Source organism: Astatotilapia calliptera, chromosome 20 (assembly GCF_900246225.1).
Source record: "Astatotilapia calliptera chromosome 20, fAstCal1.2, whole genome shotgun sequence".
Taxonomy (NCBI): Eukaryota; Metazoa; Chordata; class Actinopteri; order Cichliformes; family Cichlidae; genus Astatotilapia; species Astatotilapia calliptera.
The window spans coordinates 6,351,444-6,368,790 of record NC_039321.1 but is presented as its reverse complement, the minus strand read 5'-3'; the positions used below and the strand labels follow the sequence as shown (position 1 = coordinate 6,368,790).

The window sequence follows — 17,347 nt, the reverse complement described above, 5'->3', positions numbered from 1 at the left end:
CGTAGTGATCGATGTAGCGGTTCCGAATGACAACAATATCAGGAAGAAGGAACACGAGAAGCTGGAGAAATACCAAGGGCTCAGAGAAGAGCTCGAGAGGATGTGGAGGGTGAAGGTAACGGTGGTCCCCGTGGTAATCGGAGCACTAGGTGCGGTGACTCCCAAGCTAGGCGAGTGGCTCCAGCAGATCCCGGGAACAACATCGGAGATCTCTGTCCAGAAGAGCGCAGTCCTGGGAACAGCTAAGATACTGCGCAGGACCCTCAAGCTCCCAGGCCTCTGGTAGAGGACCCGAGCTTGAAGGATAAACCGCCCGCAGGGGCGTGCTGGGTGTTTTTTTTTTTTTTTATATATATATATATATATATATATATATATATATATATATATATATATATGATGTTTTTCCTCTACACCCCCCCAATTTTTTTGCACATGTCGAGGAGCGTGTCAGGCTACATTTCACTGTGTGTTATACTTGTATAACTATGCATGTGACAAATAAAGAACCTTGACCTTGCAATATTTAGAAAAAAAAACAAAAAAAAAAAAACAACCCATAATATTTAGTGTTGTTACCTAAGTACTAGTGCATAGTATAGCATAATTTCAGGAACAGAGTTGCAACTTTATAGTGATCTACCTCAAACTGTCTGGATTCCGCCATTTGGTAAGGCATGTAATCCAAGCAATTATGAAATCAACAAACTTTACAGGATTGAAAACACCTTTACACTCATCCGCTGAGTTTCCCTCAGGTACAAGAAGAATCCCCTTTATTAAAATCTTCCCTTGTTAGAAAAAAGTCATAGAAGTCACATTTGTGAAGCTTACTTCAGATACACACATTCTCCTGACAGGCTTTTAAAGCAGTCTTTTTTTTTCTGACAGCATCTTTCAGATTTCACATTTGACACGTTGCTTTTTTTCTGCCATGAAGACATTTTAAGTCTAGCCCACCAGCTTTAAGCTATAAACAACCCCGAATGCAATAGAAGGCTGGTGACATCAACATGGAAATACTCAATAAATCTTCTCTACATCCAACCATATTTTCTAGAAATGATGTTTATGCACTGCTAATGACTAAGGATTTGTTTTTCTCCCCAATTTATCTAAATGTATGTGTTAGTTGTTGGGAGATGATTGGGCTAGACTGTGGGTGCACACCGCATATGACTTTATTTCAAACATTTTGTTTGGTTGTAGATATTTATGAATGAAAAACCGACATTAAGAGCAAACGTTTGGTAAAGAATCTTACTATGATCATCCTAAGACTCAGCACAAACCACACAGGTCTGTGCTTTTTGATCAAAATGACTGACAGCAACCAGGCGTTACACTCAAACAATCCATCAACTGACAACCAGTTTTGATTTAGAAATATTGCTGACTGCTGCTGAAGTGAGTGTGACCTTACTTCATTTATGAGTCACATCCTATTTGAAGTAGAAAGGCGAGCACAAGGAAAAAACGAAATAAACAAAGCCTCTCCTTCAACCAAACAGTTTTATTCCTTCCAGAGAACATTGTGTTCGTGTAGCATAACAGTAGTAACTAAGAAGCGATGCAAAATATAGATTCTGGGGTCTTTAACCTTGTTACCCTTATTTTAGTGACAGTGTGGACACAGGACCGCTCATTCAAGTAGTGAATGTTCCCAATGATGTCACATTGTCATTGTTTCTGTTTCTGCTTTGATTAGTGCTTTTTAAAAAACACAAATGCTTTAGAGTCCCAGGTGACTCGCCCGCTTTATTAAACTGAGCTATTTATTCAGTTAATGTTTGCCACAGGTACCAAGTGGGTATGGTTATTCTGTCAGTCATTTTAAAGAGGAGCTGCTACATCGCTGCGTTTATCACCTGGATAAGGAACTTTCCAGGCTGGAAGTTTTCCGAACATTGGTGATGTTGTCGGATCTCTTTGAGACAGCTGAGCCGTGCCCTGGTCATGCCACACATGAAAAAGAAAACTGATCCTGCTACACTGTAAGCCTCAACCCGAGCAGCAATGACCCTCTTGGGAGCGAGAAAAACTTCACCTGCTGATGTGACCGTGCAACGCTTGGCTGGAAAATCTGCTTGAAAAAGGGGTTACCTTTGCTCCTGGAGCACTGACAAGAAGGTAGCAAGTGTTTGTTTCTCCTGTCACTTGCCGGCATGCTCTGAGCAACACATGAGATAAACTGTGTGCTATCAGTGCTTGAAGTGTGCGTTTAGTTTTAGTTGTTTTTTTATTGTTTCTATACAACAGTAGTGAGAGATTAGTTCACATTGCAAGCAATGAATCAGAGTCATTCCTGGTGGGTGTTGGTCTCCACCAGGACGGTAATCTGTCAAAGGTTCTGCTCATAACTTTAATGGACAGACTTTCTCGGTGCAGCCAACAGGAGGAGGGTGTCAGATCTCAGGATCTCATCTTTGCTTTTTGTAGATTTTGTGGCTCTCTTGGCTTCCTCCAGCTCACACTGGGGTGGTTTGCAGCTGAGTGTGATGTATCAGGAATGACAATTAGCATGTCCAATCTGAGTGTATGGTTCTCAGCCAGAAGAGGGTGGGGTGCCCACTCTGGGTCAGGAATGAGGGGCTCCCCTAAGTAGAGGAGTTCAAGTATCTTGGGGTCTTGTTCAAAAGTAACGTGAAAGAGCATGAGACTGACAGACAGATTACTGCTGCAATGTGGATGCTGTACTGATGTGTTATGCGATATGAAGGAGAGAGGAGGTGAAGCTGTAAATTAACAGGTTGATCTATGAGTCTACCCTCAGCTACAGCCACAAGCTCTGGGTGGTGAAAGAACAAGATAGCAAATAGAAGCAGGCGAAGTCTGTTAGCTTGCGGAGCACAGCCAATCTGGAAGGACTAAAAGTAGACCCAGTACTCCTCTTCATCGAACGGACCCAGATGAGACGGTTCAAGCATCTGAATTTGATGCTTCCTGGATGCCTCATACATAAGGTTTTGGGCATGTCTGCAAGGAGGCTCAGGGGAAGGACATGTTGGAGAGATTAAGTCTCAGAGCTGGCCATTTGTTCTTTAATTTCAGTTATTTAATATTTAGGTCAAAATGAGCCCAGCTGGTCTCATAATACAAATACAACAATAATAATATTTACTTGAAATTACTTAAAGCCTGACACCAGAATCAAAACACAGTAAAGTGGATTATACTTTGGATAAAAGCTGAAAATTGTATTAAAGACAAGTGCAGAATTTCATTTTATAAAATATGCAAATGAATTCTAGCTATGCAAATTCAATATTTGTCCTTTTTTATTATTTAGATGAGGTCAATTTGATAACGAATAATGCTCTGATTAAATTTAAGTGTTGCTATTATAATTATTTTGGTGTTATTTGTTCTTGATGCCTCGAATCAGTCGTCAGTGTACAGGGCTGACATCCACCAGTTTAGGGTTGAAGATCTTACGTACCAAATGTTTGAGTCTTCTGAACTGGTGTAACTTCTATAAGAAGCAGTTGGCATTAATCAAATCCCAATCCTAATCCTAACTCTAGATGGACTGATAACAGCCTGTTGGATGTTGGTACGGTTGCAGAAAGAGGTTTCAGTTAAATGCTACAGTAAATCACAGTGGTTAGCACTGTTGCTTGCGTGGGTTTCCTCTTGGGGTTCCGGCTTCTCCCACCATTAAAAACTTAATTAAAACCTGAGGTGATTCGCCTGTTATTGTGCCCTTGTGCAAGGCACTCACCTATGGATGCAATTAGTCTCTGGGCGTTGCTTCTGCCCACAGCATCTGATGCTAAAGATGAGATTGTCCTGTTTATACATACACATTTATCCAAAATACTGATATTTAAAACTCCCATAAAGTCTCATTTTCATTTAGTTTTTTCAAACGCATACTGCTGGAAATCTGAATATATAGCTCAGGCAACGTTATGCTGGTGCTAGAAAAAAGAAGCATATGAAAGCGAATTTATAGAGGGGCCAGGTTTGCCACTTTCCCAGCTGCTGGACCAGCATGTCCTATCTTTGCTTGCATCCATCCATCCATCATCTTCTTCATTCTTATTTTTGTAAGGAGACTTATTTTGAACCTGTGATCTGCCTGCGTGGATTCTTTTTTATGATGCTCAGAGCTTTTTTTATATATATAATCCACACCGTTGTTGGAGGAACTGTACTGTAAATCCTATTTTCTCCAAGCTGGTATGTCTCTGTTTCATTTTGAGAAGAAATCCATTTCGGCCCTCTGCTCGAGAAGTAAGAATCCATCCCAAAATGATCCTCCGAGACACCTGAATTGTAGCAACCGCAGCACACTGTTTATAAATATCTTCTAGGTTTGTCAGCTTGTCCAAACATTAATACCCCTGAGAAACAGCATCATGAAAAATGTAAGTTGTTTCTCTGTCTGGGCCTATTAAATCCCCTATTAAGCTTCCAAAGGCAGTCAATACCCAGTGTCTGAACCATTTGATTCACTTTAGAGATCACATCTCACCTTGCACATTCTCCAGTCACACTGTGTTTTGTCTTGTTGCTCAGTGCTGACAGTGACACCCGGCTGAGAAAAACACAAAGCTTTTAAGACAGCTTTTAAGATGTATAAACATCCCACTGCGCTCTCTTATAACCAATAATTTATAAAATGCCAACATCCCAGCCAATAAAAGCTTTAATTTGACACTTTAATAGTCTTTTTGAAGTGTGTGCCAAGTCCAAGAATTGTTCATACATGTAAATTGCCTAAAATGAGAACGAAAGCTTCTGACGCGGCGTTGAAGGCGCAGAAAGGTTAGACCGAGCTATCTAGTGTTACAGCTGCTAATACAAACAGCAGCACGGCTAACAACTGCATAATCTGTCTGGATGTGACAGCTGGCATGTATGGAGTTACATAACAGATGGCAACAAGCGCTCTATAACTGCGAGGCTGCTGTGCATCCTTGCAGTCGTTTCCTCGAGGAGAAATCGAAGTCCATAACAGGTCTATTTCTCTCACTCGGAAGCGCAAATCTCATCACCGAAGACTGAGACGTTATCCCTTCCTCACTTTAATACTGTGACACGTGGCAGATATCCTCACCGCAGCACAACTTAATCCGTGACTCACTGAGCGTGCATGATAAAGTGCCGTCGTCCAACTTCCTTGTCAAATCGCTTCTTTAATTAATACAGATATCGATCAAAGCCATATTTTTAATGGTTTATGTGGGCCAGTTGTGATAGGGATTATTTTCTTCACTTCCTTCAATAACCCTGGAAACTCTGAGATATGGTGTACATCATCAGAAATTATTGATTTTCCCAATATATTGGATCAGGACCTATGCTGTCATTTAAGAAATATAGAAAAAGTATCACGGAGCAAAGACAGAGATGTGGATTTATGTTTCACTTGAACGTTCATTTATGATGGTTAGTATAAAATAACACAGCGAAAAAACACTGATGCCAATAATATGTCTTTATGTCATCAATTATTTTGTCTCATTAGAAATCGACATTTTTTAGAAGCAGAAGAAATGCAAGTCTTTAATAATAGCTGTACATCATCTCTCAGAAAGCGATATTTAGAACAGGCCGGCCTCGGCTGCTCGCAGTTTGGAACACGAATATTATCAGTTAATCAATGCGGCACCTCTTCTTTAGTCCGTAAGTGATGTGTTTTGACATTTAGTGCTGAGCTCTCATCTGTGCTTGCACTCACAAAAGATCTTACGTAATCACTCAGAGTTAAATGCCAATAAAAGTTTCCTCTTAAGGGATATCACAAGGCTGAAGCTTCCAAAAGTTAACAAAACAAATCATCCCTCTTTGATGTGGTAATACCACATAAAGCACCAATTTTGCTAGATTATTCAGGAGAAATCACAAATATTTATGTATTTTTGCAGCTAATGATTATTTAATGTGAACTTAATGAACTGTCGAACAAATTGGGGCCTGAAGAGTGCACTTTTTATTTGATGAATAATTCTATCAGATAGCTGAGGCTGAGATTATCAGCGCTGCAAGCTTTCTTTTTCCTGTGAACAAGTAGTATATAATTGTGCAAACGATCAGCGTCAGTGTTATTGATTTTGTTGGTGAGTCACATCACCTGCAACCAGTGTTGGGGAGTAACAGATTACATGTATCGGAGGTATTTAAAATACAAAATATGAGTAACTGTATTCCGTTACAGTTACCACTTAAAAATGTGGTATACAGAATACAGTTACTTTGTGGAAATATTTTTGGTAATTCCACGCCGGTGGAAATGGTAAATGGTATGTTGTATTGTATAGCGCTTTACTCAGTCCCTAAGGACCCCAAAGTGCTTTACACTACATTCAGTCATTCACCCATTCACACACACATTGGCAAGCTACATTGTAGCCACAGCTGCCCTGGGGCGCACTGACAGAAGCGAGGCTGCCGGACACTGGCGCCACAGGGCCCTCTGACCACCACCAGTAGGCAAACACTGGGTTAGTGTCTTGCCCAAGGATATTTGGCATGCAGCCAGTAGGCAGCCTGGGATCGAACCACCGACCTTCTGATTAGTGGCTGACCTGCTCTGCCACCTGAGCTACAGCCACCCCTTTTATAAACACGCTGAATAGTTTTCTATACGAGATCGCTGCAAAAAGTGCAGTCTTGTCCACCCTACTGTTACTCATTTTATATTAAGATTCAAAAATCTAGTTGGTATTGGTATGACGAGCATCCTTCAGTAATAGTAATAAATCACACAGCAATAGTACATTCATGTAGTTGTAAAAAGCATGACAATATATTAAGTAATCCAAAGTATTCAGAATACGTTACTCTCATTGAGTAACGTAGTTTAATACTTTACAAAATACATCTTTGGGGCATGTATTCTGTAATCTGTAGTGGAATACATTTTAAAAGTAACCTTCCCAACACTGCCTGCAACCCATGTGGGTTGCAGGTAATGCAGGTTTCCTACTGCAAAAATGTCTTAGTGTTTCTAGACCAACGGCTGGCACGCCCAATATTCTTATTGGTTTCTCCCAACTTGGTCAGGAGATATTTTTATCATTAATAAGACACTTTCTCCATATGCATATTAATGTTGTTGGACTATATTGCCAACCTTCTTTGATTGTCACAGCAAACCTAACCTGGAGCAGGTTTATTTAGTTAAAACAAGATGTAAGACAGACCTAAATGGTGTCAGTGAGTCATGGCCACTCCATTCATACAAGAGGAACCAGTTGCAATCTGTGCATTAGTAATAAGATTTCAAGTGGAAAGAATATAGCACAATCGTTATTATGATCCTTTAGCTTACCCTGACTCATTACTTTTTGAGAGGTGCCACTTCAGCCAGGAGGGAAAAATTCACAAATAGGGTTTATTAGCACCTATATTAGAAGCCAAGTGTTACATTTCCTGCCGCTGCTGCCAAATAATTATAAATGAGTAAAAAAAAAAAAAATTACACAAAGGCCCGTGATATGACACGAACTGCAGGATGTCCAATGAGCTTACGTTACCTGAAATGGAGTCACCGCTGTTGCAGTCTTCCAGTCGCTCAGAAGGAGCGCCGTCCTTCCTTTTACATCTTCGAAAATTTGCTGTTATGATGATTTTGGTTGATACCCAACCAAAATGTGATGTTACATTAGACCCATCTGGTTCTGACTTGTTTTTCTTTTGTTTGTTTTTTCAACCTGTCCTCTTTATATTTGCTGTAACTGGGAAGAAACCCTTAAATGCACCTCTTTAGCGTAAAGTGTACATAAATGTAATAGCTTCAAAGGAAGAAAACTGAAGCCAAAGCAGAAGTGCCTAAAACTACACATAGGAAAATAGCCTTTGGGATTCCTTTATCCATAACCTTGGCGAGTTTATGATCTCAACCACTATTTCAGAGTCTTATTTAATAAAGTAAAAGATCTGCTTTGTGCCAGGGTTTTAAAAAAAAAAAGAATATATGTCAGGTTCTGAGGAACGTTATGATTGACAAGTTAGCATCAGATGAGCGTGTAGAGTGCATCTTGGATTATTCAGATACAAATGATCATAAGATCATCAACACCATGGACATATAAAGGTTCAATGCAAGTAACATTTTGCTTTTGGAATTTGATTCTTCTACACCAATTCTCACACTTGTATTTTTCTTAGTTTAAACTATCCTTGGATTATTTTTATTTTTTAAGAGGGCTTCTTCTGTGAAGGTTAAGCTTTGTTACCTTAGAGTTGTTCTAATTTCTGCTTCCTTTTTTTTAACTACTATTACTGGTGTGCTGTAGTAGAAGCATATTAAAATGAATGCATTTCCTTAAAGTGAACTGTTTATCTGTTTAATTTGTCTGACGCCACCACTTCTCTCTTGTTTGTGCCGCTTTTGTGATTCCTTTAGGTCAAATTATCTGGTTCCTCTGAACCCTCCAATACAAGTTCTCATTCACTTCAAGTGAAACTTTTGCCCTCCCATGTTATTCCTTCAGCCAGAGAGTTGTCAGTCATGGTTTCCCTAGTTAGTCAAGAGTATGCAGGCACCTCGTACAGCTGAAGACATCTATTCTTATCAAATTGTCATGTGGCTTTGAAGAACAGAGCAAACTGCTCTCGCAAATGAAATGGAGTCTTTGAAGTGACGTAAGCAGACCAGGTTCTTTGCACCTTTCACATTTGTTTTGATTATTTGGGATGTGGACTGAGCTAAAGGCTTGAATAGGGCAACAGCTATAGCCGGTGACTCTGCTCAAGTCACACAAGCGTATAGCTCATGATCACAAGATAACATTAACACAGAACGTGAGACCAAAATAAATGTTCTGTATAAAAAACCTGGAAAAGGTGTTATGTAGCCTGCTGTTACATATCTATGTTTTTCAAATAAGCAGCGTGAAAGACTGCAAAAATCTGGTCAGAGCTGTATGTTGTGTAGCTACTTTTTTATTAAATATTGTACGTAACGCAGCCATATTTGTGCCACAAATACAGGCAGTTGCTTTTTGAGATACTGGTGGGACAGAACCAAAGAACGAATATGAGCATGTATATGAATTATATCACTGGGGAGGTTTTTTGTTTTGTTTGGCCTTTTTTTCTGTTGTTGTTAGTTTAGTTTTTTATTAAAACAAATTTAACATTCAGCCTCCTACTCCAATAACTTTCATGTAAAAGTCTACAAAAGTATTTCATTTCAAGTCGCATTTGTACATTTTTAATAATATGCTAAACTCTCAGTGTGATTGAGATCTGTGTCTCAAGGTTCATTATCCTAAAATATTGCAGAATTATTTAAAGCACAAGAGGATCCGACTATAACTATTACCCTTCACCATATTGGAATGCAGCTATTCTGGGTAACTTGGCATTGCGTCTGAAATATGAAAAAAATTGATTGTCCCATATTTCTCCTAATTATAACAGCTGTGATCAATTTTTCCGTTGTTGTTTTGTCCAATTACTTGCTTGACCAAATCCCCACAGTCCTCTTGGATTGAAGCTGGAGCTCAGCAAACGAGCCACTGCCTAATACTGTGTGGAACATTTATCCATGATGTAGAGGTTCGCTTTTCGTGTAAACATATTTAATACCAACTCATTAGCTACATCTAATCCCACATTTATCCTCATAATTTGACTTCCAATCTTGAATGCTAATGAGACAGTAATTATGCTTTCATACATGTTCCAGTCCTTAGGTATAATTCAATAGATGCAGTCAACACATTTGTCCTGATTTTATGCTTTAGTTGTTAGTGTCTCAGACTGCGCGCTGTGGTCTAATATTCTGCTGTTATAGATAAAAAGTATATTTATCATTCTTGAACCATGCAGCAAATAATTGACCAATTATTCAGTAAAAAGGAAGTGCACACTCTGCATAATGTCAGGTTCCCAAAATGCAGCAAACCTGTTTGTGTAAATGCACGGTATGCTGTTGTTACTTGTGATTTAACAGCTAACAGAATGGGCCAGGTGCTTTCTTCTGCAGTGAATTACAGCAGAACGGCCAAGAAAGTAACTTCCAGTGGTGAAACGAAGAAGATGAAAAGCGATTATGCGAGGCTGTGGTGAATAGTATATGATGATGTATGAGCCAAACAAATCTACTTTTGGCTTTCACACAACAGCACATAGGCGGCTGTTACCCTCATGTAATTAATCTCCATAATCTTTGCCTTTTCAATAAGGGTGCTAATCTAGAAAAAGAGACAGACCTCTTCACAAGCAGGCACTGTTTACAATGTTGATTACTTCCTTTGTTGTTGTCAGAGTTTGCCTGAAGATACATTAGCTCCTTTCTTATGATAAGCTAGATGGCGTAGATCTCGATATGAGTCCGATCAGTAAGATACTGAAAGAAATACGTTATTGTTAATATGCATGCATGCGGGATTTCTCAAGATAATCCCTGCCCACACACACACACACCACACAGGTGTGCACTCACCATCCCACCCTATAGGGGACAAAAAGATGTTTTCCTAATCGGATTTCTGAGCTCATCCTATGATGAGAGTCTGCCCATTTTATTGATCTTATGTTATCTCAAATTGGAAACCTTTGGTCCAGTAATGAGAGATAGATGGAAGGACGTTTTAAAGTTTCTCTATTGATACCTCAAACCAGGAAAAAATAAATAAATACAAGAAATTTCAAAGTAATGCTTTCCTACCCTCGGAGTTCCTCTGTAAAGTCAGTACTCTAATTAAGAATACAAATAAATCAGTTTTTCTCTGTTGCATTTAATTTCTGTGCATGCATGGAAAATTACATTTCACACCATATTTCACTTCATTTGATACTTTCCAAATATTATTGTTTTACAACACTAAATCTAACCAGAATTAATGTCTGTTAATGTCTGTTTGATCAACAGAAGCCCTTTCTTTACTGAGTGATAAGGTTAAATAAAATCCATATTTATTAAAAGCTATTAGTACTTACAATTAATCAAATGAAAATCACGTCTGTGCTGTGGAATGGTTTAATTTATTAAAGTGGATATGGAAACTTCAGCTTTTGCAACACAAAGCTACTTAGGAATGGCTTAGCAAGGGTCAACGTTGTGGAGTTGCCAAATCTAAATGTACGTGTGATTATTGGTTACACACAAAACACGTCACCATCTTTTTCTTCAAATGAAGTGCAAACAGAGCCTTCTCTATCCCCCTGAGCTTTTTTATTATCTCATCTTGGTACTATATGTGTATTTTAGTCAATGTCAGCGGTCCCCAACCTTTTTTGCGCCACGGACCGGTTTATGTCCGACAATATTTTCTTTTTTTTTCCTTTTCTTTTTTTGGCCTGTCCCGTTTGGCTCTTTTGCCATCAGAATTATTGTCTAAAGGCAAAGAAAGATGCCCAACGGATTTACTTTACCAAATTGACCGTCCCAGCCTTGCCGTAATGGTCCATTTGATTCACCTTTTATTGTTTATTTTATTTTCACTTGCTGAATACGGGACAGACTTGACTGGGGGAAAGAAGGGGAGAAAGAAAGAGGGAAAGAGAAACAGCTGAGAAGAGGGACGGGGGAGAAGGGCAAAAAACAAAAACCAACAGAATGAGCAGAGAAAAAAAATGCATATATCAATCACCTGGATCACCTGTTGAGAAAGAAAAAAGAAAACAAGCAGAAGAGAACAAGAGTAATAGAATAAACAACATCACAATGATATATGGGAATATGACAGTAAATACCAAATATTAAACATTATTGTGCAGCACATAAGATCAACAGCACACAGTGTGCTTTGAGGTAGGAGCCAAAAAGGGTGTAGTTTGTGGGTGTGACCACCCGTGTGTACACCTGTGAGCATGAGCGCGCTTGTTTTTTTAAAAGGTTCCTTCATGTAATGATCTGCTAGACAATATTTTCACACCGGCCTTTAAGGTGTCACAGATAAATACAACAAAATAAAACCAGTACCAGTTCCCAAAAAAAAAAGAAGAGTTATTCATAACACACGGGAAAAGACCCAGGAAAACTCAGTTAACGAACCCAGGGAAACCGAGCCTCAACTCTCGCGGCCTGGTACCAAACGACTCACAGACCAGTACCGGTCCGTGGCGCGGGGGTTGGGGACTGCTGTTCTATGTTGTAAATAAAGGTTAAAAATCAGCCTATTCATTTGCATAATGTGATATAAACATGGATAGCTTTGTCCAGAGAATAAATTCCGTCTGTCTTTCTTGAATTTATACATCTGCCTCACACACTACTCCCAATTTGTATTTTACATTTATGTTTTGCTGTTAAAAGGTTATTTTCTAGTGATCAGTGCACATCAAGCATGTGACATCATTGCTATGAGGCAATAAAACACGACAACTTCTGAGGGGCTGAATGGTTTTCATAGACATTGTGGCAGCATGGATTTTGACGTTACGGAGAGTAGTTGCACAGCAGCTTCATCTCATATCATTGTCCCCAAAATGGCAACTGACTCATCTGTGCAGCATGTGTATGACAGGAATTACAATCAAGCTGTCATTACCTTGAGGCCAATTGTACTGGTAATTGTGAGAGGATGACAACAGGTTGGCCAGAATTAAGGCTCATCTTCCTTTGGCTAGTTCAGCACCTGCCTGCTGGCCACAGGCCGAATTTTTTTCTGACAGCCTCAGCAGGAATGATTGATGCCTGAAGGCCTCTGATGGGTGTGTGTGTGTGTTTCTCAGTGCCAAGCTGCTTTATCCATCCAGCACCCTCTCTTGAAGCTCATTTAGGTCGCACCTGTCATTGCACACATTGGTTGCTTGATGTTTTTTCCTTATAGGCTCGTCGTCTGCGGACGCATACCCTTTAAAGAAAAGCAGCTACTGTGCGGTGATGATAATATTCTGGAAATTGTAATCACCTTTAGCAGATGTCTGGTGCAATGTAGGTTAAGAAAGGTGTAAATCTACATTGTTTAGCTGATGCTGCACCATGCATGTCACTAGGTTTTTCCTGCATCAGGTTCTATAATGAACAGAAATGCTGTTTTTTGCATTGTTTCAGAGTCAACAATCACATTTTTTATTTTATAAAAGAAAAATTTCCATGGGTTTTCCACCTGGATTCACCCAATCCCTCCTCCCATACACGCACATACCATAGGACCACCTATAAAGAAACAGTTAAACTTTTTCTCTATTGTTTGGTGTTGATAATCTCAGTATTTGCCGTGTGTACAATGACCTGAATGCACTGCAGTATACCAAAGTCTTTATCCTATTTTTATGCCACACACTCACAGCTCTTTTAGCTCCAAAGAATTTTAAACCTCCCAATGTCCTGATACTATTGCATTTTTCATTGGTATTTTAAGCAAAGAGTTGTGAGGTCTTAGAAGTCAGCTGGCATTAATTCCTCTGAGGCAGAGGGATTCAGCCTCTCCCTGGAAAGAGGCTTAAAAGAAAGTTCTCCTGCTTCCAAATGACTACACTTCTCCTTTCTCACATACATTTTTATATTCCTTAGTGGACAGGAGAACAATAGATAATTGAACGTGACTACGTTTAAAATACAATAAATTCTTTTATTAGAAACTTACTGCGGTGTACTAGACTTGCATATGCAAATACGTTCATTTAACTAAGTTTGAGAAGTTGACTAATTGTCTCATTGTTCTCTATGTTTGTGGGAAACAGACTGTCAGGGGTGCAGGTGTATACATAATAGATCAAAGCGAGAAGAAATACGAGGAAACTGAGATCGTTAATCCTGCTTTGTGGAAAAAAACATGAAATTTAATATATTTTTCAAACTACCATGATAGCAAATTTGAGAAACCAGTGACCAATATCACACAGAGAGTTTTTTCCAATGATGGTACAAGATTAAATTAAGTGACATATTCATGATATGCTGTACATTTTAGGTTCTAATAGCTGCTCGCTAGATTAAATTTTATCTTTAAATTAACTTCTCCATTCGCATCACATTTATTCTGGCGAGGTTGGAGAACCAGCGGTTGGCGTGCGTGTTGCGATGGGATGAGGTTTGCACAAAGCCGGCTTTCTCGAACAGGGAAATGGCTGCTGTCTGTGGAGAGCTCACATCCAGGATTAGACGGCCGAAGCCTCTCTCTTTGCAGAAATCCAAAGCCTTCCGTGTTAACTGCGAGCCCAAGTTTTTGCGGCGCCACGAAAATGCCACGACCATGTGACACATCTCACCATAACTTCCATCCCCGGCATCTTGAGCCAGCTCAGAGCCTCCTCCCGTCACTCCGCCATTCCAGTCTTCAAACCTTTCGCCTTCTTCCTCTCCGCTTTTTCCAGTCACTGCCACCATCCCTACCACCTTGGATTGGCCATTGATGTCTGTCTCTGCTACCCAGAAGCCGTTATCTGGGTTTTCCAGGTAGCTGGCCTGAATGTCGGCCATATCTGCGCTTTGCCTCCTCATCATGTAGCCCTCATAGATATCATGGCAGCAATAATAAATAAGGCCAGCCCATGCACTGCCAAACAGTAGAGCTTGGAAGTAGGAGCTGCCTCCCAGCACATAACCAGCCATCGAAATGCTCAGAGCAACACCAATATGGTCTGGATGGCTCATGGCCTTGAAAAAGGCTGGGTAAACATGCTCAAAAATCCCATCCTTAAATAGTGACATGACCACATGTTGATCTGAAGGTCTATATTCCCTGATGGAGAACTGAACTGCATGTTAGAGGAAAAGAGAAGGGAGGGAGAGAATGAGAGCTCGGTGAGACTAATCTGCCTGTTGTTGCAATCAGAAATTCCTGCTGGATTTCACAATGGGCTAAATATGCTCACGTAACCTGTTAAATAAATATAAAATAAATCACTATGCCTCTCACTGATTCTTACCCTTTTCATTTTTAATTCATTTCTATTCCACATAAATATGAAAATGCCATTTTCATGTGACAACCTGAGGTGAAAATCACAATTAAAATTATTACTACTATTAAGATTCCAAGAGTGAGAGTCATTCTGGGGATGCAATACAATTAGGTCTCAAATGTGCTAATGATCGGAATCAAACGAAGGTGATCCTGAGGCAACAAACAAAAGCGTTTTAGTTTTATTGAAACGTGTTTATGTCATTAAGGGTTGTTAGTACTGCCATTCATCTGCACCCGTGCTGTCTTATTAGTTCTCTTGTTCATAACCAACATGACAAGAACAACAACAAAAATAGCATAAAAGATGAAAATAATCAGAAGTTTAACTTACAATTGTTTTTCTGGGCCATGCTGACGCCTTCCCCTCGTCTTTTGGTCTTTTTCTCACTCTGACAGACTTAAAGCTGCCCCAGACTTAATCTACAGATTGTGATAATCAGCCATTCACAAAAGGAATTGAAATTAGTCTGAGCATGCTCACCTATGAGTTCACACCACACACACACACACAGTGTAGACCTGAAATGACTTTGAAGTATAACTGCTACTGTTTGTATAAAACATTGAGGTTTATATAAGAAATTTTACACTTTGATTTAAATTCTGTGGAAGCGTGCTTTAAGTTAATTGAAATTAAACACAGGATTGTTTTGGTTATTTAATTTTTTTTAACTTAATTGGGCTTAGTCAACAGAGTAAAGAACTTCATCACTGGATTTGTCAGGGAGGATGAGCACAGATCCTGAACATATTAAATCAGAAAAATGATCAGAATGTGAATTCAGGAACCATTCGAAAACTTCAAAGATACTTCCAAGAATAAAATGTTCTTATTAATCTCTTTTTTGGGTGCTTCAGTTTTGGTGGTTTTCTCTCGGGAATCTGCTTTGGATCTCCAGACCGCTTCTTCTGCACAATATAAGGTGAAAGTAAAATTAATATTGTCTAGGCCCCTGACATAAAAGTGTCCTATAGCGCTGGTGACAGTGTCTTGTGCAATAACCCGGTGGCCCTCTGACATGATTAAATTTCCTCAGCAGGAGAAAGGCCTTTACACCTGTTTAAATCAATAGCACTGCCTCATGAATCTGTGAGCCCTGGAAGGTCAAGCAACTGTGGAACTTTCTGAAACCATTTCACATCTGCAGAGTGAATTCTGAATGCAGAAGTGAAACCTCCTCCACTCCTGTAATCACGTTCGGTAAGCATGTGAGCACACTGTGTTCTGTTGATCTTATGTGCTGCACAATAATGTTTAATATTTAGTATTTACTGTCATATTCCCATATATCATTGTGATGTTGTTTATTCTATTACTCTTGTTCTCTTCTGCTTGTTTTCTTTTTTCTTTCTCAGCAGGTGACCCAGGTGATTGATATATGCTTTTTTTTTTCTCTGCTCATTCTGTTGGTTTTTGTCTTTTGCCCTTCTCCCCCGTCCCTCTTCTCAGCTGTTTCTCTTTCCCTCTTTCTTTCTCCCCTTCTTTCCCCCAGTCAAGTCTGTCCCGTATTCAGTAAGTGAAAATAAAATAAACAATAAAAGGTGAATCAAATGGACCATTACGGCAAGGCTGGGATGGTCAATTTGGTAAAGTAAATCCGTTGGGCATCTTTCTTTGCCTTTAGACAACAATTCTGATGGCAAAAGAGCCAAACGGGACAGGCAAAAAAACCCAAAAAAAACATTCAGAGGCCTGTATCACAAAGTCCTTAATTCCCATCTGCATACACAATTAGTTGCATAAACCACGCCAAATTTACGCACTAATTAAAACCTTTAAAGTCATGATCTTTGGTTATGTGGCATATGTAGACACATTGAATTGAGAGTCCTGAGACCAATGTAATGCAACGATAGGTTAAATATTAGGCTTACCTAATAAACCTTTTACAGTTACAGTTTTTAAGTTATCACCTACCATGTTCAAAGAAAAGTAATTCAATTCAATTCAGTTTTATTTATATAGCGCCAAATCACAACAAAAGTCGCCTCAAGGCGCTTCATAAGTAGTAACAAGCTGCTTTAAGTTGTTCGGTATTCATCGCATGTAGGGTTAGTCCTTATTCTTTGTGTGATGGTGAGAAAATAAATACCCTTCTGTACATCCATAATGATGATCCATCCAACAAGGACTGTTAACCTGAATGAATATCCAGACTGAATACTGACATACAAATGTACTGAAGTGCAATTGAAAAGTTATACAAGCCCAGTCCTGGCGCTGAATGAATCTTAACAAAGTAATTCAAATCTGCAAAATAACTTCTGCTACTCAACAATAGATGGGAACATACTTACCAGCTTGCTGGTTTGCGTTGATGTTATAAATGGAATGGAAACAATTCAAAAGGTTCACATTCACTGACTATGAAGTTCAGTTTTGTCTAGCATTAATGCTTAAAGATACTTTTTTTGCACTAAAGCAACATACTCTGAAATCACATCATCTTTGAAAGACACATTTGTAATGAAATTGAAAGATGTTTACGGCGCAGTCCTAAAAAGGTCATTTTTCCTTCCATCCATCTTCG

At 39.3% G+C, this 17,347-nt stretch overlaps 1 protein-coding gene across 1 annotated transcript; it reads right to left on the bottom strand.

Annotated features, from left to right (window-relative positions):
* Positions 1–13,457: 13,457 nt before the first annotated feature.
* Positions 13,458–16,063, bottom strand: LOC113013407 (probable N-acetyltransferase camello). The gene is made up of 2 exons (XM_026154282.1): positions 15,148–16,063; positions 13,458–14,607 (listed from the first exon to the last, which is right to left on the bottom strand). The coding sequence occupies exons 1-2, from the start codon at positions 15,164–15,166 to the stop codon at positions 13,856–13,858; spliced, it is 771 nt and encodes a 256-aa protein (XP_026010067.1). The 5' UTR covers positions 15,167–16,063; the 3' UTR covers positions 13,458–13,855.
* Between the last annotated feature and the right edge of the window lie 1,284 nt (positions 16,064–17,347).